The following is a 27,572-nucleotide window of genomic DNA, read 5'->3' as shown; positions in this document are numbered from 1 at the left end:
GAGATTTGGACAAGCAATAATCCAGTGTTGGTGTGCTGAAGGAGCTTCTCTAAGACCAGTAGAAGTCAGTCCAGGATACCGAAACTAGGAAATCCGGGCTTTGCTGGAGGATCACCTCCACCCTTAGGGGACACATTCTTGCCCTTATTCTCTCACTTTCTCTGGCTCTTCTCAACAATGGCTACATGCAGACATTGGGCTTTTCTTGAATGCAGTGGTAAACTCCAAGGTTCAAGTTTAGAATGATAGAGGAATTAAAAGAGAAAGACTATTAACATCTTCCATTCTAGGACACTCAGGCCAACTTTGCTCAAGGGAATGGGGTCTCTCATGTTGTCAACTCTAACATACTAGAATGCTACACTGAAATTTGGGATCAAATACAAGCAATCGATCTGATATTCTCTGCACATATTTTCTTCAGAGCCCTGGTGAAAAAGAAGCATTTGGTATAACACCCACTATTGACTATGGTTCCCTAATCTATGAAGAAAATAGAATTGGAAACAGTAGAGAGCAACGAGCGAGGCTGAAAGTATAGAAGATAAGGTCAGAGAGGAAGCAGGAAGTTTAAGCAAGGTTCGGAAAGGCACTATCTTATATAGCACAATATTTCCCCCCTTAGAGTTCAAGCCCTTTTAAGTTGAGTTTTCCGTTACCTGCAGCCAAAAGTATGCCAGTAGATACCTCATCTCTGCTTTTCTTGTGCTTTAGTTCATCAGGTAATTCTCCTCCCATTGGAGGTAGGCAGATTTTATATTAAGGAAGGTGAAATTTCCTCACAGGTCTTCTATTTATCCTATCTTTTTTAGATCACAGGGAAATCTCTCTTGACATAGAAGACAGGAGCAAAACATGAGTTGAATAGTTCCATTCTCATCAAGACTCTGTTTGCAAGAACCAGGCACAGGGGATTCAGCTAAAGAAAAGAGGGTTTAGGGCTGGCCTGGTGGCGTAGCGGTTAAGTGTGCGCACCCCACTGCAGTGGCCCGGGGTTCGGATCTCGGGCGCACACTGACGCACTGCTTGTCAAGCCATGCTGTGACAGTGTCCCATAAAAAGTAGAGGAAGATTAGGCATGGATGTTAGCCCAGGGCCAGTCTTCCTCAGCAAAAAGAGGAGGATTGGCGATAGATGTTAGCTCAGGGCTAATCTTCCTCACAAAAAAAAAAAAAAGAAAGAAAAAGAAAAGAGGGTTTACTTGAGACTCCAGGACAGGAACAGACTGATAACACTTCCTGGGAACTGGAGCTGGAGATTGGCCTGGGATATCAGGTAGCTCTGGAGAGCTCCGCAGCTGTCTAGGGAGCACCCTAGTACTCCTCCCCCTAATGTGATTCAGTTACTTCCTATGTCTCTTCGTTCCTGTCTCATTTCTAAGTGGGAACTTCCTTCTGTGCCTTTTAGTTCAAATACATGAGGGAGAGTATATGATTGGCCCAATCCCCAGGCCACACCACACAAGTCTAAGGGTGTTGACAAGCTTGTGGACTAGTTATTCATAGATCAGATGTCCAGATACAGTCCATTTGATTGTGGGACAGATAGGGTCCTGTAGTATGGAATTAGGTTCTTTAAGGCAACTGAGATGAATGAATAAATGAATGAATGAACATCAAACCAACTCTGGATGGGGCAGGCAGACAGCTCCATCACATCCACTTTTCTTCGTTAGCAAGTAACATTTTATAAGCAAGGCAACTGCTCTCTCTTGATCTCCCTTATATTTAATATGTAATTTGAAAAATCCTTTTTGTTGCCTGCATTTCTTTTGTAAGACTTGGCTCATTTGGAACATTAGCATTGTGAGAGTTGCTTTTGTTTCCTCCTTCCTAACCAATTCCCAACCCTTCTGAAATCTGAACTCAATGGAGAATGCCCAGAGCAACCAGACAGGTTTCTATTAGTTTCTATTAGGACCTCGCTATCAGGGCGGCATTATGATTTTCACAGGCCCCAAGCACTTCTACTGTCATGAGCCCTTTCCCCAATTAAAAAATAAATTTTATATATATATATATACGTATCTATCTATCTATCTATCTATATATATATATATATGATATCTTATGACTGTGTGGGTATAAGACAAATATAATACAGATACAAGCTGGATTCATTACTGATATATTCATTTTTTCTTCAAATTTTAAAAGAAATTAAAACATTTTTATGGGCCTCTAAAAGTATCATGTACCCTAAGTACTATGCCTCCTGTGCCTAACGGGTAATATGGCCTTACTTGTATAAATCTTCTCAGGATCTCCTTTGCACAGTCAGATTTTCATCACTTCCTAACCCTCTGAAATAGTCTTGCGAATCGTCCTCGTGTCACAGAAATCTGTCAATCATCTCTCTACCTGTTTTAAAATTTACATTTTTTAAGTTAAGGGTAATGATTTTTACATGATACCTAGGAAATTCTGATGCCTTTATATTCCTCATCTATATGATGGAGATAATAACTATTTTATAGAATTAAATGAAGTAAGGATGTAAAAACACTTTGTAAACCATGAATCACTTTACAAAGGTTGGGTATCAATATACTGTTTTAAAAATTTTTTTTTTTTTTTAAAGATTTTATTTATTCAGTTTTTTCCCCCCAAAGCCCCAGTAGATAGTTGTATGTCATAGGTTCACATCCTTCTAGTTGCTGTACGTGGGACTCGGCCTCACGTTGGACGGAGAAGTGGTGCCTCAGGGCGCTCCCGGGATCCGAACCCGGGCCGCCAGCATCAGAGCGCGCGCACTTAACCGCTAAGCCATGGAGCCGGCCCTGCTGTTTTAAAAATTTAACTTCAATATATTAATTAAAAATTTAACTGTGCCACTTCAATTTTATTTAGAGATAATTGGGTTAAGAGACTCATAATGAGAAGCCAAGAGAGATGGCTTTCATTGATTCACCCCTGACCTTTGCTGTTGAAGGCAGCACAACTGTTAACTCAGTGCTGTATTTAGAACTAAATGTAGAACTAAGTGAGGCCCTTCTCTTTCTGCAATACACTGGTCACTTCATATCCCTCTTCAGAGTAGCAAGGGAACATCACCTTTCCATAAGCCCTTCTTTTGAAGACCTTTGTAGTTCTACAATACAAAGGGTTAATGCTAAGCTGTCTTAATATGACTGAAGGAGGAAAGAAGTAAAGATTCCTCCTCCCCAGATGATTCAGTCTAACACCATTCCTGGTGAAAATTCTCCTTTCTCCTCTATCAAAAATCGAGACCACTGTTAGCTACGTGTATTAAGTTGTTAGAGGAGACCTATCATGCCTCATTGGGATAAAGGCATCCTGGCCACATCATCTTCCCACTAACCCAGGTTTTTAAGCACAGAAGAACAGGAAATAACTTACTACCAATTTAAATGCATAATTTCAGGGACTCTTAAAACTGGAAGAAACTTTAAAATTCAACTAGGGCAATACCCTCACTTCATCACAAATATGTTGTGAGGCTTCAATGAGATATATGAATCCCCCAGGGCCTACATCAGAGTAGGCACACAACAGTTAGTTTCCTACCCTTGAAAGTTCTCTGGGCCTTTATTCTAAGCAATCAGACACAGGAGTTTCTGCACTCAGCCCCAGAAATATTTTTCAAAAGCTTTGGGTGTGAAGCTCTATTTCTAAGCTTATATTCAGTACTTGTGGATTTTTCTATTTTCATCCCAATAATCGTTTTTATGATAAGCATTATATAACAACCAACTATTACATTTCAGAACTACTAAAGAAAGCAGTCAAATAAAAAGGAAGTAATTCTTAATGTAGAGTATCTATTATTATTATTATTATTATTACAACAACACTGGCTACGACCTAGGATACAGATAAGACATGGTATTTGCCTTCATGCCATATTTGCTCTGATAAGAAATAAAGATCAGGAAATAACTTACTACCAATTTAAATGCACAGTTTCAGAGAATCCTAAAACTAGAAGAAACTTTTAAAAGTTCAATTAGGGCAACTCCCCCCCTTGATCACAGATAAGTTGTAAGGCTTAAACGAGATGTGTGAATCACTTGTTTTTTTATATAACACTTAAAAAAAACTCCAACATCTTTAAAAACATTATTGTGTAATCATTACATTATCTCCATTGTGGTGTACGGGAAATGTGAATCCACTGACGGGAATATGAGGGGTGGGCAAACTTTTTCAATAACAGGCTAAATAGTAAATATTTTAGGCTTTGCAAGCCGTATGTGTACTGTGTTGTATTTTCTTTTTTATTTTTTTACTGACCCTTTAAAAATATAAAAATCATTCTTTTCTCACTGGCCATACAGAAGCAGCTGGGCCAGACTTGCCTTGTGCAAGCCATGGTTTGCCAACCCCTAGACTAGATAGTAAAATTAAAGTCATAAGAGATAATGTGTCAAATCGATTTACTAAAAATTTATTAAACTCAGGAACAGAATTTAAATCTTCACACTTCATTCGATATACCATTCTACATCTATGAAACATCTCTACCTTACCTGAAATTCATCGAAACATAAGAGACATGCTTCTTCACTGATTTCTTCAGCTATGGGAGCTATTGGATCGTATGATTTAGCCATGAGCCCTGGTTTCCTTTTTGGCAAATTCTGTTTCAGGCGATGTATTCCTTAAATGGATGAAATTAAACACAAATAAAATGTTGTATTAATAGTACATTTTAGACAACTATAACATATTTTTTAAATCTCCAAATGAAGCTTTAGTGTGAACATAAAAATTAAGTTTAAATTCCAGAAACAACCAAATGTGATTACTGAAATTAGTTGCATTTTCTCTACCTCAAAATAAGTTGTTCACATATTATTATATTCCCCTGGCTGTAAGAACACTTTGCGGCCATTCCATTCCCACTGTTCAATCACTTTAGAGAAGACAAAGTGATAGACTAGATGACTAGACAGTGACCAGATAGATTGACAGATGGATCTTAGTCCTGAGGATTTCAGGGATGCGGGGAGAGGAGGTGATCCTGCCCTATGTCTAGCATATCTAATCAAGATGTTCCCTTGTCTCTAGCTGGTCCCACTTCATTCATTACATGTGTACTAAATGCTGAAGACATTAGAAGAAAAACACAATATTCCTGCTCTGGAAAGGGTTACAATATAACTGGTAGACAATTAATGCAAAAATGAAACAACATAAGAACACTGACAAAGCAATAAAGCATACATACTAGCATAACCTGAATGCCTACATGCTAAAGTGACACAGAGTAAAGGACCTTATCAAGAATAACTTCTTGAAACAGGTGAGGTTTTAACATTTCTTAATGATCCCTAGTAGAAAAAGAAATTTGCCTGACCTTCATTTAGTAACTCCTGTTCTCTTATTTAGAAGTAATGAATTTGTCTTTAGGACCAACTCTGGACACATTACTAATTGTTTCAGTACGGCTCAAAACAAATGAAACCAAATAAAATCTTACTTCAAGCAAAAATCTAATTTTTTAAAGATTAAAAGATTAAGAATTTTAAAAGATGAGAAAAACTATTTGTGGTGTTTGCCCACTTAAAAATCACTTCTTTCACACCATTAACTTACTTTCATGAACATCTAGCATGAAACCATGAAAATGAACCCGTTTTTTCCTCTTCATTTCCACATAAGCATAAAACATGTCCATCACCATTGTTTTCCCTGTACCTTAAAAAAAATAAAAGAATACTATTAAACAGTACGTACTGATTGCTCTAATGATTGTTCATTAGCTTTGGGATAATGAAACCACACTCTTCTACTGGAAAGCTTAAGTAAGACAAGGTTACTTTTTTTTTTTTTTTTTTTAGTGAGGAAGATTAGCCCTGAGCTAGCATCCAATGCCAATCCTGCTCTTTTTGCTGAGGAAGACTGGCCCTGGGCTAACATCCGTGCCCATCTTCCTCTACTTTATATGGGACGCCGCCACAGCATGGCTTGACAAGTGGTGTGTCGGTGCGTGGCCGGGATCCAAACCCGCAAATCCCAGGCCACCAAAGTGGAGTGAGCCACTGAACCCCTACACCACCAAGCTGGCTTTGAGACAATGTTACTTTTTTAAAAAGGAGTGTTTATTTTTTATGTTAAACTAGCTAAAAATAAAATGTTTGTATTACTGTTTTCTGTTAAAACCTTGTTTTTGGGAAATACAATACTTAGTTAACATTACAGGGGCTATTTCCCCCAGGGAACTATGTTCATAAACTGGCAAGATTTACAGATTATTTATTCTTCAGTTTCTCTTCCAAAAGGCACCAGTATAAATAAAATAACTTAATTAATTAAATGAATATTTATTGGGCCATTACTAAGCATGAGTAACCGTCTTAAGGCACTATGGGGAAATTCAAAAATGAAAAATGAGAAAATAAAGATTAGTATCTAACATAAATACTGAAAATAAGTAATAGATGTAGATTAGAGCTGGAGAATTGCCAATTATAACAGGTTTTTTTTAAAAAGCCGCAAATATAGGTCTTTCAAAATGAGGCCTATGCGCGCGCTCCGCTGCGGCGGCCCAGGGTTCGCCGGTTCGGATCCCGATGCACCAGTAAAGAAAAAAATGAGGCCTATTGGAAGAAATTTTGATACAGTTAACCCTTATAATGAAATTCTCTAATTTTCAACACTCTGAAATTTTGTTTGTTTTGTTTTTTTGTGAGGAAGATCAGCCCTGAGCTAATATCCACGCCAATCTTCCTCTTTTTTTTTTTTGCTGAGGAAGACTGGCCCTGGGCTAACATCCGTGCCCATCTTCCTCCACTTTATGTGGGACGCCACCACAGCATGGCCTGACAAGCGGTGTGTCAGTGCGCAGCCGGGATCTGAACCTGGGCTGCCAGCAGCAGAGCGCCAAAACTTAACCACTACACCACGGGGCCAGCTCCAACACTCTGAAATTTTTAATCACTACAGCTGCATTAATAATTGAAGAGTCAACAGCCTGAGTATTTAACAAGGCATGCACAGAAAGCCCTGTTCCCTCGCAGAAAGCCCAGAGCTTTGGGGATGCGGCAGTGCTCAAGTTCGGCTCATACCTGGCATTCCTTGGTAGGCCAGGCCAGGGCATGCTGGTCCTGTCCCTCACCCTTACTGCTTCCTCCACCACCACCCCACCACAGTACCCATGCTCTCCTCACAGGAGCTGTGATTACTCAATTCAAAGCTCAGGAAGTAAGATCTGAGTCTTAAATCTTTGAGACTTTCCTCTATTCCATAAGATGACTTTGGGCCCATGCCATTTGAATGGCCAGAAAGTTTTCTGTATACGAAAATATAATTCACCAAACAAATTTTTAATGAAGACATCGTTTAGATTGAAAATTAATTTTTTGCAAAAATATTCAGTACAATATCTCCTGATATAGTGAGTGGCAGAGATTTTATATCATTACGTTTATGCAAAAAAGTAAACTAATAAAGTTTCAAATTCTGCAGCATGAAGCATAGTATACTTGTGGATCCAGCAAAAAGTCATGAATTATCTAACCAAAAATAGGAATAATATATATTTGAATGTAATCTTTATGCTAACTCTAAAAAATGGGCTTGAAATATAATAAGACCATCATATAAGAAGTTTCTGGAGATAAAAGCAAAAAGAAGAATCATAAAGGAAAAGCTTAATGATTAGACTACATGAAATTCAACCTTCTAAATACCAAAATCACCATAAATAAAATTAATATCCTTATTTATTTAATCAATATATTTTTACTGAATGCCTACCATGTGTGAGGCCCTATTCTAGGTGTTCAGGATATGGCAGTGAACAAAACTGACAAAAATCCCTGCCCTCATGGAAACTGGGGATTTAAGCTTATATATCTTTAGGGTGTAAAGAGCTCCTAGAAACTACAATGGACATCTGTTTTTTGTTTGTTTTTTTTTTTTTTGGTGGGGAAGATTGGCCCTGAGCTAACATCTGTTGCCAATCTTCCTGTTTTTGCTTGAGGAAGAGTGGCCCTGAGCTAACATCTATGCCAATCTTCCTCTATTTTGTATGTGGGACTCCGCCTACAGTGTGGCTTGATAAGCAGTATCTACGTCTGCGCTGGGATCCAAAAACCACAAACTCTGGGCCGCCAAAGTGGAGCACAAGAACTTAACCACTACGCCACTGGGTCAGCCCCCAATGGATATCCTTTTTTTTTTTTTTTTTTTTTGCTGTCTGTCCTAAATCTCTTCCTTCTGAAAACTTCTCTACTTAGTATGATTCTATGAGGGTGTTCATCACAGGGTGGGCAAATCAAAATACCCCATTACTCTATCTATTGTGGGTGGCCCTGTGGTGGGCATGTAACCCCAATTAAATCAGCATTCTCTAGGGGGAGTTAATGTGGATTCTGAGAATGAGAATCGTCCCTTCTCCTTTTAAGAGAGTAACCTAGAAGATTCCAGCAGCCGCCTTTCCTAGAACATTAAAAAGTCCTGACCAAGAATGAAGCCAACGATAAGGAAAGCAGAACCAAAAGATAAAAGTGAAGGGAAAAGGACAGAAGGAGAGAGAGATCCCCAAAATATCATTTAAGCTCATAAATCTACCATGGCTGAATCAGGTTATTACTTGACTTAACAATTAAAGCAACCATTAAATTCTTCCCCTGGTTCAGCTAATTCAACTTTTTTTTTTTTTTACCGAAACTGAGAGTACTGAATAACACAGAATTAACGGGGCAGGGGGTGGGGGGGATCATCAATGTGCAAAGAACATGAGTATTCAAATGATGCAAAAAATGTAAATATCTTTAAACATATTTTTCAAAGCTTAACTCCACCAGAAATAAAAGGAATACAAATTAAAACACCAGCAATATACCATTTTTATGTTGATGTGGAAATGGGAAAATAAGCACTCTGACATACTTCTGGTGGGAGTGTAAAACCAATCTTTCTGCAAGTTAATTTGTCTTTCTACAAGTCTATCAAATGGCTTAAAAATACTCAGAACCAAAATAAATACTGTAAAGATATTTTTGCTCCCTAAATTATTTCAAAGTTCAATGAAATCCCAATCAAAATTAATTTAGGAATAACTTGACAACCTAATTCTAAAGTCTATCTCCTGGTTAAAAATAAATAAATAAATGCCTATTAACAGGAAACTGGTTAAGTGAATTGTGAAACGTTCATATAATAAAATACTACATACCCAGTAAAATGAATGAGATAGATCAATATGTACTGACATGGCATGATATCTAAGACCTATGATTAACTGAAAAAAAATGAGGTACTTAACATCTGAGTAAAACAAAATAAACACCTACACTTTAAAATTTTCACCTAAGCGGATAATACAAAAAGAAGTGTCAAAAATATTCCAAAAGAAGGTAAGTAGCAAGTAATAAAGGTTGGGAGAGGCAAGGAGGAAAGGGAGAGGAACTACATAATAAAACTATAGTATAAAATTAGAGAAATTACAGGGCCAGCCCCTTGGCGCCAGCTGTTAAGTGCGCGCGCTCTGCTTCAGCAGCCCAGGGTTCTCGGGTTCTGATCCCAGCTCGCACCAACGCACCGCTTGTCAAGCCATGCTGTGGCAGCATCCCATATAAAGGAGAGGAAGATGGGCACGGATGTTAGCTCAGGGCCAATGGTCCTCAGCAAAAAAAGAAGAGGACTGGCATCGGATATTAGCTCAGGGCTGATCTTCCTCACCAAAAAAAAAAAACAGAGAAATTACATTTGAGTAGTACCTGATTTCGTAAAGTATTAACTAAATCAATTAAGTAGACCCAAGTATATATAAAAACAGTGTATATGAAAAAATTAATAGTTGCTAAAGATAAACACTCTGCCATTTGCAAAAAATAAAACTAGATCTTACACTTCACATTTCACACCAAAATTAATTGCCGATGAATTCAAGGTGCTAAAAAATGAAAGAGCCAGAAGAGAACGTGTGAACATTTGTATAACCTTAGAGTAAGAAAGGCTTAGCAATGTGTATCAGGAAAACAAAAACTTTTAGAGACCATGTGAGTGTAACTGGTTCTGGACTTGCCATCCCAATATAAAAAACTAGAAAATCAGATGAAATATATGAAACTAATGTTTTCAGACATTGGAAAAGAAGCAACACAAGGCTCTGTTGCCTGAGAGAAGGGAAATAACAAGATAAGCCCTATATCACTCCAGCTTTTGACTTGGAGGCACTTTCCAGATTGCTGGACAAAAAGGGGAAATCCAAGTAAAACACCCAGGTCTAGCTGAGTTGAGTTGAGAGAGATCAGAATTATGGGAGTTCAATACAGATGAAATTTGCAAGAGGAACCTATACTATAATGAAAGAGCTCCAGAAATCAACATGTGGGTACTCTTGAGTCTTTGGCTGAATACTAGCTGCTCATGTGTAGGGTGATACTCCATGATGTGAGGCAAAGAATGGACACCAGGAAGCTATAAGATGAACAATTTCCAGAGATACTGATACATACAACAACTTGAATGACTCTCCAAGGAATTATGCCGAGTGAAAAAAAGCCAATCTCAGAAGGTTACATACTTTTCCATTCACATAACTTTTCAAAATGACAGAATTTTAGAAGTGGAGAACAGATTAGTGGTTGCCAGAACTAAGAAATGGAAGGTGAGTAGGTATGGTTATAAAATTATGGACAACACAAGGGATTCTTGTGGTGATAGAATTGTTTACTATCTTCACTGTGGTGGTAGATACATGAACCTACACAGGTAATAAATTGTATAGAACATAAATGAGCACAAGTAAAACTGGAGAACTTGGAATAAGATCGGTGAATTGTGTCAATGTCAATGTCCTGGTTGTGATATTTACACTATAGTTTTGCAAAATGTTACCTTTGGGGGAAAATGAGTCAAGTGTACACAGATCCCCCTGTACTACTTTTTACAGCCAGCATGTGAATCAATAATTATCTCAACAAATTTCAATTAAAAAAATACTTCAAATGAATCAATCCGGCATGCAAATAACTTAACCCCCTGCCAAAACAAAATTCAACATATAAAAACCACATAATCATCACAACATTTGAAAAAAATCTGACAAAATTCAACACATATTCATGATAAAAACTCTCAGCAAACGAGGAAAAGAAGCAGACTTCCTCAACTTCATAAAAGACAAATACAAAAAACCTACAATGAAAAGATCTCAACATCACTAATCATTTGAGAAAAGCAAATCAAAACTACAATGAGATACCACTTCACACTCATTAGGATGGCTATTATGAAAAAAAAAAAGAACAGAAAATAACAAGTGTTGGTAAGAATGTGGAAAAATGGGGACCCTTGTGTACTGCTGGTGGGAATGTAAAATGGCGCAGCTGCTGTGGAAAACAATATGGCAGTTCCTCAAAAAATTAAATGCACAGTGACCATATGATCCAGCAATTCCACTTCATGGCATATACACAAAACAATTGAAAGCAGGGATTTGAACAGATATTTGTACATCAATGTTTACAGCAGCACTATTCACAATAATCAAAAGATGGAAAGAACCCAAACATCCATCAACAGATGAATGGATAAACAAAACTGGTATATACATATAATGGAATTTTATTCATCCTTAAAAAGGAATGGAATTCTGACACATGCTACAACATGGATGAATCTTGAAGACCCTATGCTAGACGAAATAAGCCAGAGCCAAAAAAATAAATATTATATGAGTCCATTTACATGAGGTACCTAGGGTAGTCAAACTCATAGAGACAAAAAGTAGAATGGTGGTTGCCAGGGGCTGGGAGGGAGAAGGGTATGGAATGGGCAATTATTGTTTACAATAGGGACAGAGTTTCAGTTTGGGAAGATGAAAATATTCTGAAGATGGATGCTGGTGATGGTTTCACAACAACGTGAATGTACTTAATGCCACTGAACTGTACACTTAAAAATGGTTAAAATAGTAATAAATTTTATGTTATATATATTTTGCTAACAATAAAAAAATTAAACATTAAGGGGAAAAAAAACCCTACAGTTAACATTATACTTACTAGTGAAAGACTAAACACTTCTCCTCTAAAATTTGACACAAGGCAAGAATATCCAGTCTCACTACTTCTATTCAACATTGTACTGGAGTTCCTACCTAGTGCAAGGAGCAAAAAAAAGAACTAGAAGGCATACAAATTGTAAAGGAAAAAGTAAAATTATCTTTATTCGTGGACAACATGATTGTGTACACAAAAAATCCTAAAGAATCTACTAAATAACCATTAGAGTTAATAACTGAATTTAGCAAGGTTATCAAAAAATCAATTGCTGGGGCCAGCCCAGTGGCATAGCAGTTAAGTGCGCGTGCTTTGCTGTGGTGGCCCGGGGTTCACAGGTTTGGATCCCGGGCGCGCACCGAAGCACCGCTTGTCAAGCCATGCTGTGGTCGCATCCCACATAAAGTAGAGGAAGATGGGCCCGGATGTCAGCCCAGGCCCAACCTTCCTCAGCAAAAAGAGGAGGATTGGCAACAGATGTTAGCTCAGGGCTAATCTTCCTCACGCACACACACACACACAAAAGTCAACTGCTTCTAGACACTAGCAGTGATAAGTTGGAAATTAAAAATTTCAAATATAACACCATTTGTAGTGTCATCAGAAAACATAAAATACACAGAAATAAATTTATCAAAAAACATGGCAGACTTCTGCACTACAAACTACAAAACACCACTAAGAGAAATTGAAGATCTTAAAAAATGAAGAAATACACCATGCCCATGGATTAAAAGACTATATCAAGTTTTCAATTCTCTCCAAATTGATCTATAGATTCAATAATCTATAGATCCCAATCAAAATCCCAGAAGGATATTTTTAAAGAAATTGAGAAGCTAGTTCTAAAACGTATATGGAAATACCAAGGCCATAGAACAGCCAAAATAATCTTGAAAAAGACAAAGTTGGAGGACTCACATCACACCACAGAGATGCATCAGCAAAATCCAGGTCGTAGGAAATCCCACAGGACAAATAAGTTTATATGTGTATGTATGTGTGGGTGTATATGTACACACACATGCACGTACAAACATATAACAATCTGGATTTTGCTGAGGCATCTCTATGGTGTGACATGAGTCACACATACACACACACACACACACACACACACACACATATAGAGAGAGAGAGAGAGAAAGAGATCTAAAGACCTATCTAATATCACATTGAAAACAGAAACATTTATGATATAATTAGAAATTTGAATAACTGAATGTGATGAGATTAAAAATGTTAATTTTTTCAAGTGTGAAAATGTTAGAGGCTATATATAGTTAAATTTCTACTTATTTTGTATTCATTCTTTCTCTTATTCTTATCAACATCTATATTTTCTCTACCTCTAAGACTGGCAGACATACTCAGGTAATTATCAATATTTAGCTTTCCTCAGCACCAAACAGTGTTTTGGGTGAGTATCAGAGGAGAATGCTCAGTTCATGATACTAGCAAAATAGGGGGAAAAAGGTAACAAAGATCTTTCTAAAATGTAAAATTCTTTCAACGTGTCTCTGATATGCACCTTTAGATTTAGTATGGTGGGCAAGAGCCTGAGTGTGACGGAATTTCAGAGATGCTAAAAGATTTCTTTGCCCAAAATCACCAAGTGGCCAGCTAGGTCACTAAAGTTCTATTTCATACACCAAAGTTTCAGTGAAATTCTAACTCTTAGAAGACTCTCTTTAAATGCAAATGTTCTGAAGAGGTAACCTACTAATCCAATGGTACCCATTAAAAATTTAGCAAGTAGTTTAGAATAGTTTAGATTAGAAATATCTTAGAAATAGTTCAGACATTTAGCTAGAAGGCAGATCCTGGGATAATAGGAGTCCAACCAATTTAGTTTAAACAAGTAGAGGAGAAAGCTTCGTCCTATGGAAGGTGCAGCATTGGAAACCCTGAGGCCTGAAGGGATAAAATAGCAGGAAGAAACCCTAGTACACCAACATGCAGTAATGGATACTAGAGACACTAGACCAGTATGTTTCAAACTACCACTAAACCAGAATTATTTTTTCATAAAATAGAATGGAATAGAATAGAATAAAATAGAATAGAAAATATCAAAATGCCTCACATGTAAGGATAAGTTTTCTTTCATGAAACTATTTTTCAGGTGTGTGTGTGTGTGTGTGTGTGTGCGCACACATGAGCAGGCATACACTAGGTCAGGATGTAAAACATATTTCTTACTGTGGGTCAAAAATGAGCAAAGGTGAGCAAAGGCTGTGTGTGCTTTTAGTCACCATTACATCTCCAGAAACAACACACTGCCTGGCAAAAGGCAGAAAGAAGCTCAATAAACACTTATCGACTGAATGGAAGAATGAGGACAGAGATTGGAAAAAGGTGGGGAAGAAACTAACATTAATTTTACCTACTTCACAATTTTGCTTTGGTCTCTACAGAATCCTCGATAAAACCTTGTATTTTTCTCAAAAGAAGATTCTTACTAGAAGAGTAATTTGTAAAACCTAGAACTTGTTTAAGTGCTAATTTTGAAGCCAAAAATGACTACTCAAGAGCCCCCCCCAGTGGTGCCCTTTTCACAACCAACCCCCTGCAGAAGGAGCTGGAAGTGATGTCCTCCATCACTGCCTCCAAGTCCAGCAGAATTTTGCTTCCCAGCTCCTAACCTTAAAACGAGCCTATCACGGCCCCGTGGCTTAGTGGTTAAGTGCATGCGCTCCACTACTGGCAGCCCAGGTTCAGATCCCGGGCGTGCACCGACGCACTGCTTCTCCGGCCATGCTGAGGCCGCATCCCACATACAGCAACTAGAAGGATGTGCAATTATGACATACAACTATCTACTGGGGCTTTGGGGAAAAAAAGGAGGAGGATTGGCAATAGATGTTAGCTCAGAGCTGGTCTTCCTCAGCAAAAAGAGGAGGATTAGCATGGATGTTAGCTCAGGGCTGATCTTCCTCACAAAAAAAAAAACGAGCCTACCTTTCAATTGGTGAAATTATTAATGTGAAACAGGTGAGTTTCAACAGGAGGTTGCAGAAAAGGGATTGATATACAAAAATGTACTTTTATTCTCTTCTAATGTACCGAAGAAATCATTAGCCATCACCACTGTAGTCTGCTGGTCAAGAGTTGAACCCTCGTTATAAGAAAGCCAGTTGTAGGGGAAGAATGAAGCCACAAAATACTACTACTGCAGCTTTTGGCTTCTGTATGAGATGTGCTAAGCATTTTATTAATGAAAACATTTCATTTCAAAGTTGAACCATGACGGTAATCCCTCCAACTTATATATCGACTCTACTGGGGTTCCCTGGATTGAGGGTCCATCTAAGTCAATCAGCTCAACACTTCTATGAAGAAAGAGAGTACAATGCGGTGGGTATGACAGAGCCCAAGCCAAGAGCAGGACGAAGGAGCGGGAAGGGGGTACTAGGAAGCAGATATCGTCTTTCCCATCAAGTCTCCTTAAAACTTAATACCTATTTCCCAAGTCTAAAAAATGAAAACAGTAAAGAATAAGAGCTTGTGAAAACATTCTGAGGCCATTTTCCCAGCCAGAGAGCACCTAAGAAATGAGAATTTGACCTATCTTTTCTTTACCTATTTTGTAAGTATTCTAAACTCAACTGATTATAATAGCCACCAATTTCATCTCATTTCCCGTTTCAAAAGTCCTCTCTCTTCCCCTCTCTATATTATAAAGAAGTTCCTAACCAGAGGTTGCCACACACTCAGCCTATGTGAACATCCCATGTTATCACATCTTTTCTAATTCTTTCAAGCATTCAGATGAATTACGTTTACTGTACCTCCCCTCAAGTTGTCAGAATATGGCTGTATTTTCCAAACTAAAATCCAGTAACTTTCATAGGTTGTTGGGTTTTTTAAGTCCTTTTGCAGAAGTGGAAACTATTGTCTTTACTAACCATCTCCATTTATGGTTAAGTGGTTAAGGTAACAGGAGAAACAAAGACGTTGATTTTAGCAATGACTAAACATGAAAGTGAAGGTATAGGAAGTAAGTGTTTTCCAAACAGGCAAAGAATGAGAGATGACAACAGAATGAGATGTGCTAGCGGTACCCAAAGGTGCAGACACATAAAACTGATCAAGCACCTGGTATAAATTGCTTTCTAAATAAGAAGTAAGCATACATTGGTCTCAAAAATACCAATTAGCCAATGAACTAAGAAAAAGAATAGTTTGAGCTTCTTTCACATTTTTAAATCTGTAAGTTTCAAGAACTTGAAGAATCTTAACAGGCAATCTCCATCATTCACTTTTGTGAACTAAACAATTCTCTTTTTACTAGATTTGCTAAATCTGTAAATGTAAAACAGGTATTTAGAGGCATTAGTAAACAAATCAGACGAAGAGGGAGGACCCAGAAAAGAGGTGCATCTTTAAGGCACTATAACTACTTATTCAACTCCTATTATTTTTCTTGCCCTAAAATTCTTACTAAGATGATAACCTCTGCCACCATTTCCTCATAATTCAAATTTGCTATGGCTATAGGAGAGCCTGAAGCTTGTTTATTAGTTGAGGACCAAAACTGATCGTGTTACATGTAAATGTGCATTTTGAGTATACCAATAAAAGAAATGACTGATAAGCAATAAGGCCAGGTAAAGCAGGAGCCACCTTCACAACATCAGTGAATATGGGTAACCAGGGAGAGCTTGAGGACTAGGAGAAAAAGATTTGTTTGAAGAAATAGAAACCAGAAAACAGATAATTTCAGCAAGAAGTCAAGGAAGAAGCAAGACATTAACTGACTAGGAAAATCTAGAAAGTGACAGCTCATAAGGTTTCCAAGAAAATGTGAGTCTTTGTGCCGAATGTATCCAAGTGGGAGACCAAGGAAATGTTACCATTCAAGCGTTAAGAATATACATTAATAACTAAATTAAAGATAATAACTAAATTGAGGACAAGGGCTTAGATTATGAGTAGAAATATTAGTGGAAATTAGAAGTAAAAAAGAATAGCTTATTTTTAAAAAAGTATTAAGCTGAGTCAAACAGCACTGAGCAATGAGACACTGATTTATCTAATAACTTATCTATAGATGATTTCCTTCCCTGAGATCAACTCATTTCACACATTAAATAGTGTTTGCACCCTAACATGCTAACTAATCCTGCCTTAAACTACAGTCACACCCTATGAGAAGTAAAAGTGAAAATTAAGATAACTGCCCTCCTGTCCCCTTTCCTCTCCCCTTATTTTACCTCGCCTCACCCTATTCCTTTGCTGTAGCCAGTTGAGGGATGGAAATGGAAGTTATCCTTGAGTGAAAGCTGGGACACTTTCTGTTTGGACCACTCAAAACTTATTTCAACACACTTACCAACATCTCCATAAACATACAGGCCCCTTGGAGGTTTGCTCCTTGAAAAAAGCTGCAAATTAAGAACAGATTATAAATCTCTAACATGGAAATAATTAAATATCATCATATACATAGTGTTCCTAACTGTGCTATATAAAGGACTAAAATGGACTATTGGACACAATAAGTACGAAAAACTTGATGTAAAAAGCTATGAAGCCCAACTTAGGTTTTAACACCAGAGGCAAGAATCATAGCAGCCCAGACCAAAGGCTCCGAAGTCACACAACTTGAGTTTACATCCCCTACACCCTTTACTAACCATGTAATCTTCCCCTTCTTTCCCAAATGGGCTCCCCAAACAACGACAGCCTTGCTCCTTCCCAGCAAGCAAGAGATCAGAAGAATTTTTCTGGAGAAACTGAATGGTCCCCAGGAAAAAAGGCTCAAGAGCATTTATGTGTGGGCTTCTCTCAAAGATCTTCCTATCAGATCACCTTACAGGAAAACACCAGTCAACAAATCTCTTAAGATGGAGCCTCCAATACTAACAAGTATATGAAAAGGCTCTAAAATGAACTGATAGCCAAGAATCAAGAGAAATTTGAAAAAAAACTTTCAAGATAAAAGTTGGAGACCAGAGCAAATAAACAGTGGGGGAGAAAAACTCAGAGGAAACAGACACTACACAGAGAGCAAAAAGAAACTTCAAAATAAAATTGTAATCAATACAATTAATACACTGGGGAAAATAAGAGAAGCTATTAAAACTATAAAGCAAGAACACAATGTAATTTTTAAAAATTCTCTTTTAAGAATAAAAGAGAGCACTTTGAAATTTAAGATACAGGCCGGCCCCGTGGCTTAGCGGTTAAGTGCGTGCTCTCCGCTGCCGGCGGCCCGGGTTCGGATCCCAGGTGCGCACCGAGGCACCACTCCTCCAGCCATGCTGAGGCCGTGTCCCACATACAGCAACTAGAAGGATGTGCAGCTATGACAGACAACTATGTACTGGGGCTTTGGGGGAAAAATAAATAAATAAAATCTTTAAGATACAGTAGCAGAAATACAATTCCATAAAAAGGATCAGACAGTAAGCTTGAGGAAATGTTCCAGAAAATAAAACAAATAAATAGCAACAATAAAAGACAAAAAACATAAGAAAATTACAGGATTAATTCAGGAAGTCCAATATCTGACAAAAAGGAATTCCAGAAAAAGAAAATAGCAAAAAAAAAAAGAGGGGAGGAAATTATCTAAGAAACTTATGCAAAGATTTTTCTCAGATCTGAAGGACTTGATTTCTAGATTAGGAGGATGGAATAAGTGTCCAGCACAATGAAGGAAATATGATCCATAACAAGTCACAATCCTGAAATTTCAGACACTGAGGAGATAAAGATTCTACAAATGTCCAAGGTGGTCATGGCGGGGGTAGGCAGAGGGGTGTGGAGGAACAAGTCACAAACAACGGATAAAGACTTGAGTAAAATTTGAGGGACGATGATTTTCAATCTAACCCATCCAATCTATCCATCAAGTGTGAAAATGGAAAGTGACATTCCATACATACGAGGTCTCAAAAAGAACCTCCCCAACAGAAATAGGAACACCTAGGCTCCAAGAAACACAGAGGATCCTGGGAAGGAAGCCCTGGAAGATGGAGAGTTGCTCCAGAACCAGAGCAGCACAAGCAGGTCAAGAAAGCAATAAAGTCCAAGCCAAAACAGGCAGATGGAGGGCTCCAAGGAAGAAACAAAATGGAACTTCTCTCTGCTTGATATAATTATCAACCCAAATAATCATCCTGAATTTTGTTCCACTTCGAAGAATAACCTTCAAACTCCGAAACAGTTCCTAGACACCTGTGCAAAAACCAAGGTAAGCCAGAGCAGAGAGAATTCAGAGAGGGCAAAAGCAGAAAGAAGCGAAGATTATGCCACTTAGCACCAACCAAGGCAGTCAATATTTTGGCAGAGAACATTCTCAAAAGCTAGATTTCAGGATCTAGTACACAATGCTTTTGTTTTTTAATCTGTGGATTCACTCCAACATGCCTCAGAAACCTCTCTCACTTACTTATCCTTCTTAGCTTTTTCCCTATAAATCCAGGCCCTGACTCCAGCATGCCCCTTCCAGAAGAATCTTCACCAAGGTTTAGGCAAAAGTATCTTCTTTGCTTTGATTCTGCCAGCTGAATGCCTTCCCTGTGTTCTCTGCACATTAACTCACCATCTATTCTTAAATCTCAACTGAAAACAGATTCCACTCCTGCCAAAACATTTTAATTTGCCTTGTTTTGATATCTTATATGAACCATTCTTGTACACTGGTTATTCTATTTTCAACTTGCCAGAAAAAAGCATTAGCTATTAAATAATTTTAGAACACTTTAAACTTAATAATCTCTAAGTATATTCTATGTATTAGAAAAGTTACAACCCAATAATCTCTAAGTATATTCTATGTATTAGAAACCTTTTTTTTTATATAAACTTTTTTTTTGAGAAAGATCAGCCCTGAGCTAACATCCGATGCCAATCCTCCTCTTTTTTTGCTGAGGAAGACTGGCCCTGAGCTAACATCCATGCCAATCTTCTTCCATTTTATGTGGGATGCCACCACAGCATGGCCTGACAAGCGGTGCATAGGTGCGCACTCCGAACCCGGGCCGCCAGCAGCGGAGCATGAGCACACTTAACCGCTACGCCACGGGGCCAGCCCCTAGAAATCTTTTGAAAGAAACATTCTGTATTAGGTAACTAGAAGCACATTAGAGTAAGAAGAAATTAATAATTCTTATTAATAATAAGATAAAATAATAAATAATAATTAATAAATCAATAATTCTTCACAACACATTTTGCAGGAATAGTGTGGGGCCTACTCTACTACTGTTCACATGATATAATCAATATACGCTGAATAAATGAAGTTCAAGGCAAAAACTTAACAAAGATGAGGAAAAAAGATGGCACAGAAAGAAGTCAATGCTACTAAATAAAAAAGAAAAGCACTCACGTCCTATCTTTTGTTTTACCCACTGATATTCAACATACTTTTGAAAGAGCACTTTGGCAAATATATTATATTATATATTACATGTATAATTTATATTATAGAAATATTTAGAAGATGATAAAGAGATACTGTTGTAGACTACCAAAGGAGAACATCCTCCCACAGCTGAGATCACAAACACCTCGTATGACATAAATACTGTTTAAGGTGTAGATTTTACTCTAAATAAATTGACAAACAAAAATGATAAATGTTAGATATTGTCTATCTAAACAATGTTATATACTCCAAGTATTACTTGGAGAGGCAAGCTAATTTTCTCCTAATAAAAATTTCAGTCTTCCAAAAATTATTGAAATTATTTCAAAGGACTTAAAAATCTATATTTTAAGGGGGAAATCAGAGGATTGAATGGAGAACAGTAAGACTACTTAGAAGGCTATAAAACAGGTCGTAAAGAAGTTTTAAAATTCTTTATTTATAGTAGTGAATTCAGGGAAAGTTAGGTTCACACGGTTTTCTTCAAAATGGCTAACTTACACAGGAACTCACATCATTTACATGCTCCTAATTTACATTTTCTCACAATTTACCCTATTTTTCAGTACCATTAAATTTCCTTTCTTAATGTTTTAATTTCCTGTTAATTTGTTCTTACATCTCAGAGAACTCCACCCTGGCATATTTCCTCAGCGCTGGTATTCTGTGCTCTCCTCCCCCAAATGTCTCCTCCTTCCTGCTCTGGAGCCAGGAGGCTCACCTTGCTGGCTGGCTGCTGGCTGGGCTCAGCCCCTGGCACCCACTATTTGAAGGAGATAGGAGGGAGAGGATAGAGAGAAATCCGGGTCATTCTCTCCTGTTCTCTCCCTGCTTCAGTGTTGCATCTCCGGCAGAGCTGCATCCCTCCAGGACCATCAGGTCCTCATGCCACAGCTCCAGCTCTCTCCAGGCTCCTCTTCCAGCCCTCCAGCCCTTGTTTGCTGCCTTAGGCTGCCCTGCCCACGACTATCTAAGTCATCTCTTGCTTCAGTCTTTATTTGAAACATCTGCTGTGAAGGTTTCCTGCCAGGACTCTGATACATACCCAATCCTTAAAAGGCACAAGCACTAGAAAAAGACTTGAAAATCTGAACATGAATAAGTTTCTCTAGTGACAAGTTGTAAGTCATGTTACTTGTATCTAAGGGAATTTGTAAAGTAGGAGGATGACACCTTCTCTAATGGGTTTTTGATAAGGATCCAATGACACTGTATTATAGATTGTACAGATGGGAAGCTGGAGGATAACGTTGGAAGACAGTGGTAATCAACTACCTCCTAAGCATAAAAGATACAGCAGAAGAGTACTGGAGTTGAACCCAAAAGATCTGAGTTACAAATTCTGGTTCTGCTACTTATTAGCTATGTGACTCTGGATAAGCCACATCAACTCTACAACCTGCCATTTCCTTATCTATTGGGTGCAGGCAGAGCACAGGGGAGTTCCCACTCACTGCCCACCTCCGCATGACTGATCACAAGGCCCACTCACTCACGCTGGAGACCGCAAACGTCACGTACTTACTGATACCTGCTTCCATCCAAACCTGTGGACCATGCAAAGAGAAACATCACACCCCTTGACATACTCTTCTCAAAGATCTGAACAACACTAATACACACTCAAGCTATTTTATATCTAAATAAACTCTACACCAAACAAATCAAGAATACATTCAAGAACAGGCAGCACAATTTCAAATATAGCCCACGTGCTAAGCCATAAATGAAACTTCAATAAATATTAAAGAATCACCATACTCCAACCATAAAGTAATAAAATTAGAACTAAATGAATGGAAGGATAGCTAAAAATAAAAAAAAAATCTCATACTAAGATATCAACATTCCCACCACACTCACCCAGACTTCTGAAGACCGCTGAAAAAAGTCTGGAAGCCCTGCAGAGTGTACACTCTCACCAGTCCCTCCATATTGTCAACAATTCTGTTTCCCTGGTTAGTTCACTCTCTGTCTCTGAAATGATTCTCTGGAACTTTCTCAGTCCCCTTTAAGCTAAACTACACTTCCCTCATCACCCTCAGCGGATGTCTCCTACTTCTTCATAGCGAGAAAACAGAAGGCATTGGGTTGGAACTCTTTGAAGTTCTTATATGAAATTGCAATCCCACCCATATCTGCACCCATCCTTTCCTCTCTCCCTCCTGTGACAAAGGAAGATGATTCCTCTTCCTATACAATTTTCTAGCAATTTCTGGATCTCAGTACCCACCTTACCACCACCCCCACCCCCCACAATCTTCTCAGGAACCATGGCCCACCAAATTAAATTTTTCGTTTCTATTGTAATCCTTCTCATCAACATCTTTATAAATGTCTTCCTGTGAATTTATTTTTACAGTCTTGAAGTGTAATGTCTTATAATCAAGACATAAACCCAAAAACCATAAGGGAAAAGATAGATACATTAAAAGCAGTGAAATTAAACATTTCTGTTTGGGTAAAAAATACTACAAAGGGAAAAAGGCAAATAATAAACTGCAAACAAACATTTGCAACATCTATTATACACAAGAACTCATTTCCTTAGTAAACAAAGAGCTTTTATAAATCGATAAGGGGAGGCTGGCCCAGTGGTGGAGCGATTAAGTGCATGCGCTCCACTGTGGCGGCCCGGGGCTCGCTGGTTCGGATCCCGGGTGCGCACCCACGCACCGCATGTCAAGCCATGCTGTGGTGGCGTCCCATATAAAGTAGAGGAAGATGGGCACGGATGTTAGCCCAGGGCCAATCTTCCTCAGCAAAAAGAGGAGGAATGGCATTGGATGTTAGCTTAGGGCTGATCTTCCTCACAAAATAAAATAAAATAATAAAATAAATAAATAAATAAATTGATAAGAAAAACAAATACAAATGGATTAAACATTTGAAAGAATACTTAATCTCATTCACAATAAAAGAAGTGTGATTTAAAATAAGGAAATACCATCCTGACAAAAATCTAAAAGTCTGAGAGGATACAGTATTATCAAAGATGTAGGGAGACAGGCAGGTTCATAAACTGGTAAGAATATGAATTGCTGCAATCTCTTTTCAGACAATTTGGCATTGTCTATCAGAATGTAAAGTACACATACCCTTTAACTGAATAATTCCCTTTCCAGAAATTTACCCTATAAGAGTACTCACACATGTACACAAAGATGCATATACAGTCCATTAACAGGACATGTTAGTATATTCGTACGATGGAATACGACTGTTCAAAACTGTTAAAAACTATTGAATTGTGGAACATTCACATGAAAGAATTAAAAGAATGAGGTAGCTCTTAGAAGAAGTAGAGTGTCTGATGTGGGATTGTCTCCTAGCTATAGTGTTAAAGTTAAAAAAAATTTAAAAAGTATGGACTAGCATGTATGCTGTGGTCCCACTATATAAAAAAGAAATAAGAATGTGTGGGCATACGTTCACATACACAATTGTTTGTGAAGGCTTAGAAAATTTCTAGAGGTCTCCACAAGAAACTGTCAACAGTGAATGATCCAGAAAGGGGACAGAGGAGATAAGAGAGTCTTAAGTTTAATTGTACTCTCCTTTATAATGTTTTGTTACCAAGTATAAATGGGTTTTTTTTCTTTTCATTAAAAAGGTTGATTTAGAGAAGAGTAGATATGCTTCTGCCAGAGGACTCATCAGCCACAGCACAAGAAAAGTAAAGGAATGAAAAAGGTATTAGGTACAAAAAGGACAGAACTGGAAAGGAGACATCAGCTGACTAGAGATTTTAACAAACTTTTAGAAGATGGAATGTTGACAAAGGAGGGTAACTGAGAAAGCAGGGTGGAAAGACAGAGCCCTGGAGAAACGTGCCCTGAGGATGGACACTAGAGAGGCTGAAGGTCTTGGAAACAAGGGGTCCTGTGGAGAGCATGAGAAAAAGGGGGGAGAAGGATGAAGTGAACATCTGTATGTAGATGTACATACAACCACAGTCACCCCCCCAGTAGCACCCCTAGAAGACAGGTTTGTAATGCTCAGGTAAAAAGACCAGAAGCCTCTTCTCAGACCAAAACCAGACATGTAGAGTTCCATTGTATCCGGGTGCCCACTGGCCTACTTGATGGAGCCAACAGACCACCAAACACACCCCTCAAATTTTCCAATACTTTTAAATTCCAAATTTCCTATTAAAGTTTGGACTCTAGAACAGGATCTCCTCATGGCAGGGACAGGGACTTAATCATTAGCATCCACAGAACAACACACATAGCAGACACTTAAAAGTGAGTGTTGAGTCAATGCCTTAACAAATTACAGGCGATGGTAAGAAATAACAAATAGCTTTCTGAGACAAACTTAAAAGGAAATCATGAAATTTGTACAGAATACACACAGAAACAAAAGATGAGAGCTGTCCTGTTATAAAAATCGCCTTTTCTGGGGCCGGCCCGGTGGCACAGCAGTTAAGGGTGTGCGCTCCGCTTCAGCAGCCCAGGATTCACAGGTTTGGATCCCGGGCGCACACCAATGCACCCGTTGTCAAGCCATGCTGTGACAGCATCCCATATAAAGTAGAGGAAGTTCAGGGCACAGATGTTAGCCCAGGGCAGATCTTCCTCAGCAAAAAAGAGGAGGATTGGTATCAGATGTAAGCTCAGGGCTGATCTTCCTCGCAAAAAAAAATGTAAAAAAAAAATCACCTCCCCTCACTCCTGTACTGGCTTTTGTTGAGCTCCCTGCCTCAGATTTATAACTCATTTGCTAATTGACTGTTCTTCTCTACCATCAACACTAGTTGTTTAATTTATTTTAAACTTTTATATTAACAAAAGCAAGAAAATAGAACACATAAAGTTTGAAGTTGGCAACTCAGAAAATTTTGTTGGACCATATGCTTTGAGTTAACCCCAGCATTAATTTGGATATTTTCAAACAGCCATTAGTTCCAAAATAAATCAGCCTTCTTTATGTTTATTACTTTAACCATAGCCATGCATAAACAGGGGCTTGATATATGCCTTGAGGTGATGGTGACCACAATATGGTCACCTAGTCTGAGGACCACAGGATTCTTAGTGCATTAGAATAGGAGATCTTTCCATGGCCATAGCAACTTTGGTCGGAGGTCCCTCAAATATATCACACAGAAACTTGATGAAATATGGGGAGGTGTAGTGCAAACAACATATTACCAAAAAAAATGCCTCAAATGCATGTCTTCTTTTTGGAAGTTATCTTTAAATATAACTATAGTTCCCCTCTACCCCACATCCATCGTATTCCACTTTTGCACAACTGTGCAGCAGACATGCTCTTTAAGTGAGAATGACCCCACTTCCAGCTCCATCCCCCATAATACGGTGATGGGTTCAGGGCTGAGCTTATGATCCAAGTTTGACCAAGCAGAGTTCTGTTGTTCAACACTTGGTGAAAAAGAAGCTCTTTCTTCTGGGTAGTAGGGTGCATAGATATGACACAAGTTTGCCACTTTGAGATAAGCCAAACTGAACACAAAGCCAAAATAACGCAGGAGGGCAAAATCAAGAAGATCTCAAAGAAACAGAGCCAGGACCCTAATACCCTGCACCTGAAGCATACCTAAGCCCTGGACTTCTACACGAGCTAACTGATTACTTGCATTGTTTAACCAGTTTTAGTTGGGTATTCTGTTACTTGTAATTGAAAGCATCCTAACTGATGCCATAATATATTTCACTTAGCAATGTTAGTGGCCTGATATAAGTAAAGTATCTATGAATGTATCTATTCTCAAGAGAGAGCTACAGTAATCAAAACAGTACGGCATTGGCATAAAAACAGACACACAGATCAATGGAACAGAACAGAAAGCCCAGAAATAAACCTACACATATACAGTTAATTAATTTATGTCAAAGGAGGCAAGAGTATACAACGAGGAAAAGATAGTCTCTTCAATAAATTGTGTTAGGAAAACTGCACAGGCACATATGAATTGGCAGAAAATATTTGCAAATCATATATCTGATAAGGGTTTAACATCAAAAATATATAAAGAATTCATACAAGTCAATAGCAAAAAACCAATCCAATTAAAAAATAGGCAGAGGATCTGAAGAGACATTTTTCCAAAGAAGACATACAGATGGGCAACAGGTACATGAAAAGGTGTCAACATCACTAATCATCAAGGAAATGCAAATTAAAATCACAATGAGATACCACTTCACACCTGTTAAAACAGCTGTTATCAAAAAGACAAGAAATAACAAGTATCGGGGACATAGAGAAAAGGGAACCCTTGTGCACTGTCGGTAGGAATGTAAATTGTTGCAGCTGCTATGGAAAACAATTTGGAGCTTCCTCAAAAAATTAAAAATAGAATTGCCATATGACCCAGCAATTCCACTTCTGGCTATTTATCCAAAGGAAACAAAAACACTAACTCAATAAGATACATGCACTCCCATGTTTATTGCAGCATTATTTACAATAGCCAAGACAGGGAAACAACTTAAGTGCCCATCAACAGACGAATGGATAAAGAAGATGTGGTACATATATACAATGGAATATTATTCAGCCATAAAAAAAGAAGGAAATCCTACCATTTATAACAACATGAATGGACCTTGAGGGCATTATGCTAAGTGAAATAAGTCAGGCAGAGAAAGACAAATACCATATGATATCACTTATATGTGGAATCTAAAAAAAAAAAAACTCATATATATGCAGTCAGAGAGCATCCTCAAGTTTAGGAGACTTACTATAATAACCTAAATCAAAAGGGAGGATAAGGGGCCAGCCTGGTGGCATATGGTTAAGTTCGTGTGCTCTGCTTTGGCAGCCCAGGGTTCGAGAATCCAGATCCCAAGCGCAGACCGATGCACCACTTGTCGAGCCATGCTGTGGCAGGCCTCCCACATATAAAGTAGGGGAAGATGGGCATGGATGTTAGCCCAGGGCCAATCTTCCTCAGCAAAAGGAGGAGGATTGGCAACAGATGTTAGCTCAGGGTTGATCTTCCTCACCAAAAAAAAAAAAAAAAAAAAGGAGGATGGTAAGAAAAGCAGGTGTCAAAAAAAGTCATTAAAATTTTTTTAAACAATATGACTATACTGAAAATTGTCCAATAAGGAAATGCACTGATGTCACAAGCGTTTGGGGTCCTGGCTGTTATGCATTCGGTGATGTACTCCAAAGCACTAAATTTAGTAAAAATTTACGTTTGAATTTTATATATATAAAAAGCCCATTTCCACACAAAGAATC

At 38.2% G+C, this 27,572-nt stretch overlaps 1 protein-coding gene across 2 annotated transcripts in view; it reads right to left on the bottom strand.

The window, feature by feature from the left end:
* Positions 1-27,572, bottom strand: part of AFG1L (AFG1 like ATPase) — a 185,056-nt gene that overhangs the window by 112,667 nt on the left and 44,817 nt on the right. For both annotated transcript variants that reach the window (XM_004422187.3, XM_087443965.1), the window contains exons 3-5: positions 17,313-17,364; positions 5,559-5,660; positions 4,490-4,620 (exon numbers count right to left, since the gene is read on the bottom strand). In XM_004422187.3, the coding sequence (XP_004422244.1) occupies positions 4,490-4,620; positions 5,559-5,660; positions 17,313-17,364 (285 nt within the window). The remainder of the gene's footprint in view (positions 1-4,489; positions 4,621-5,558; positions 5,661-17,312; positions 17,365-27,572) is intronic.

The sequence above is a fragment of the Ceratotherium simum genome, chromosome 19 (genome assembly GCF_057802395.1).
Source record: "Ceratotherium simum simum isolate JZ-2026a chromosome 19, ASM5780239v1, whole genome shotgun sequence".
In the NCBI taxonomy this organism is placed as follows: domain Eukaryota; kingdom Metazoa; phylum Chordata; class Mammalia; order Perissodactyla; family Rhinocerotidae; genus Ceratotherium; species Ceratotherium simum.
This window is presented reverse-complemented; position numbering and strand designations above follow the sequence as displayed.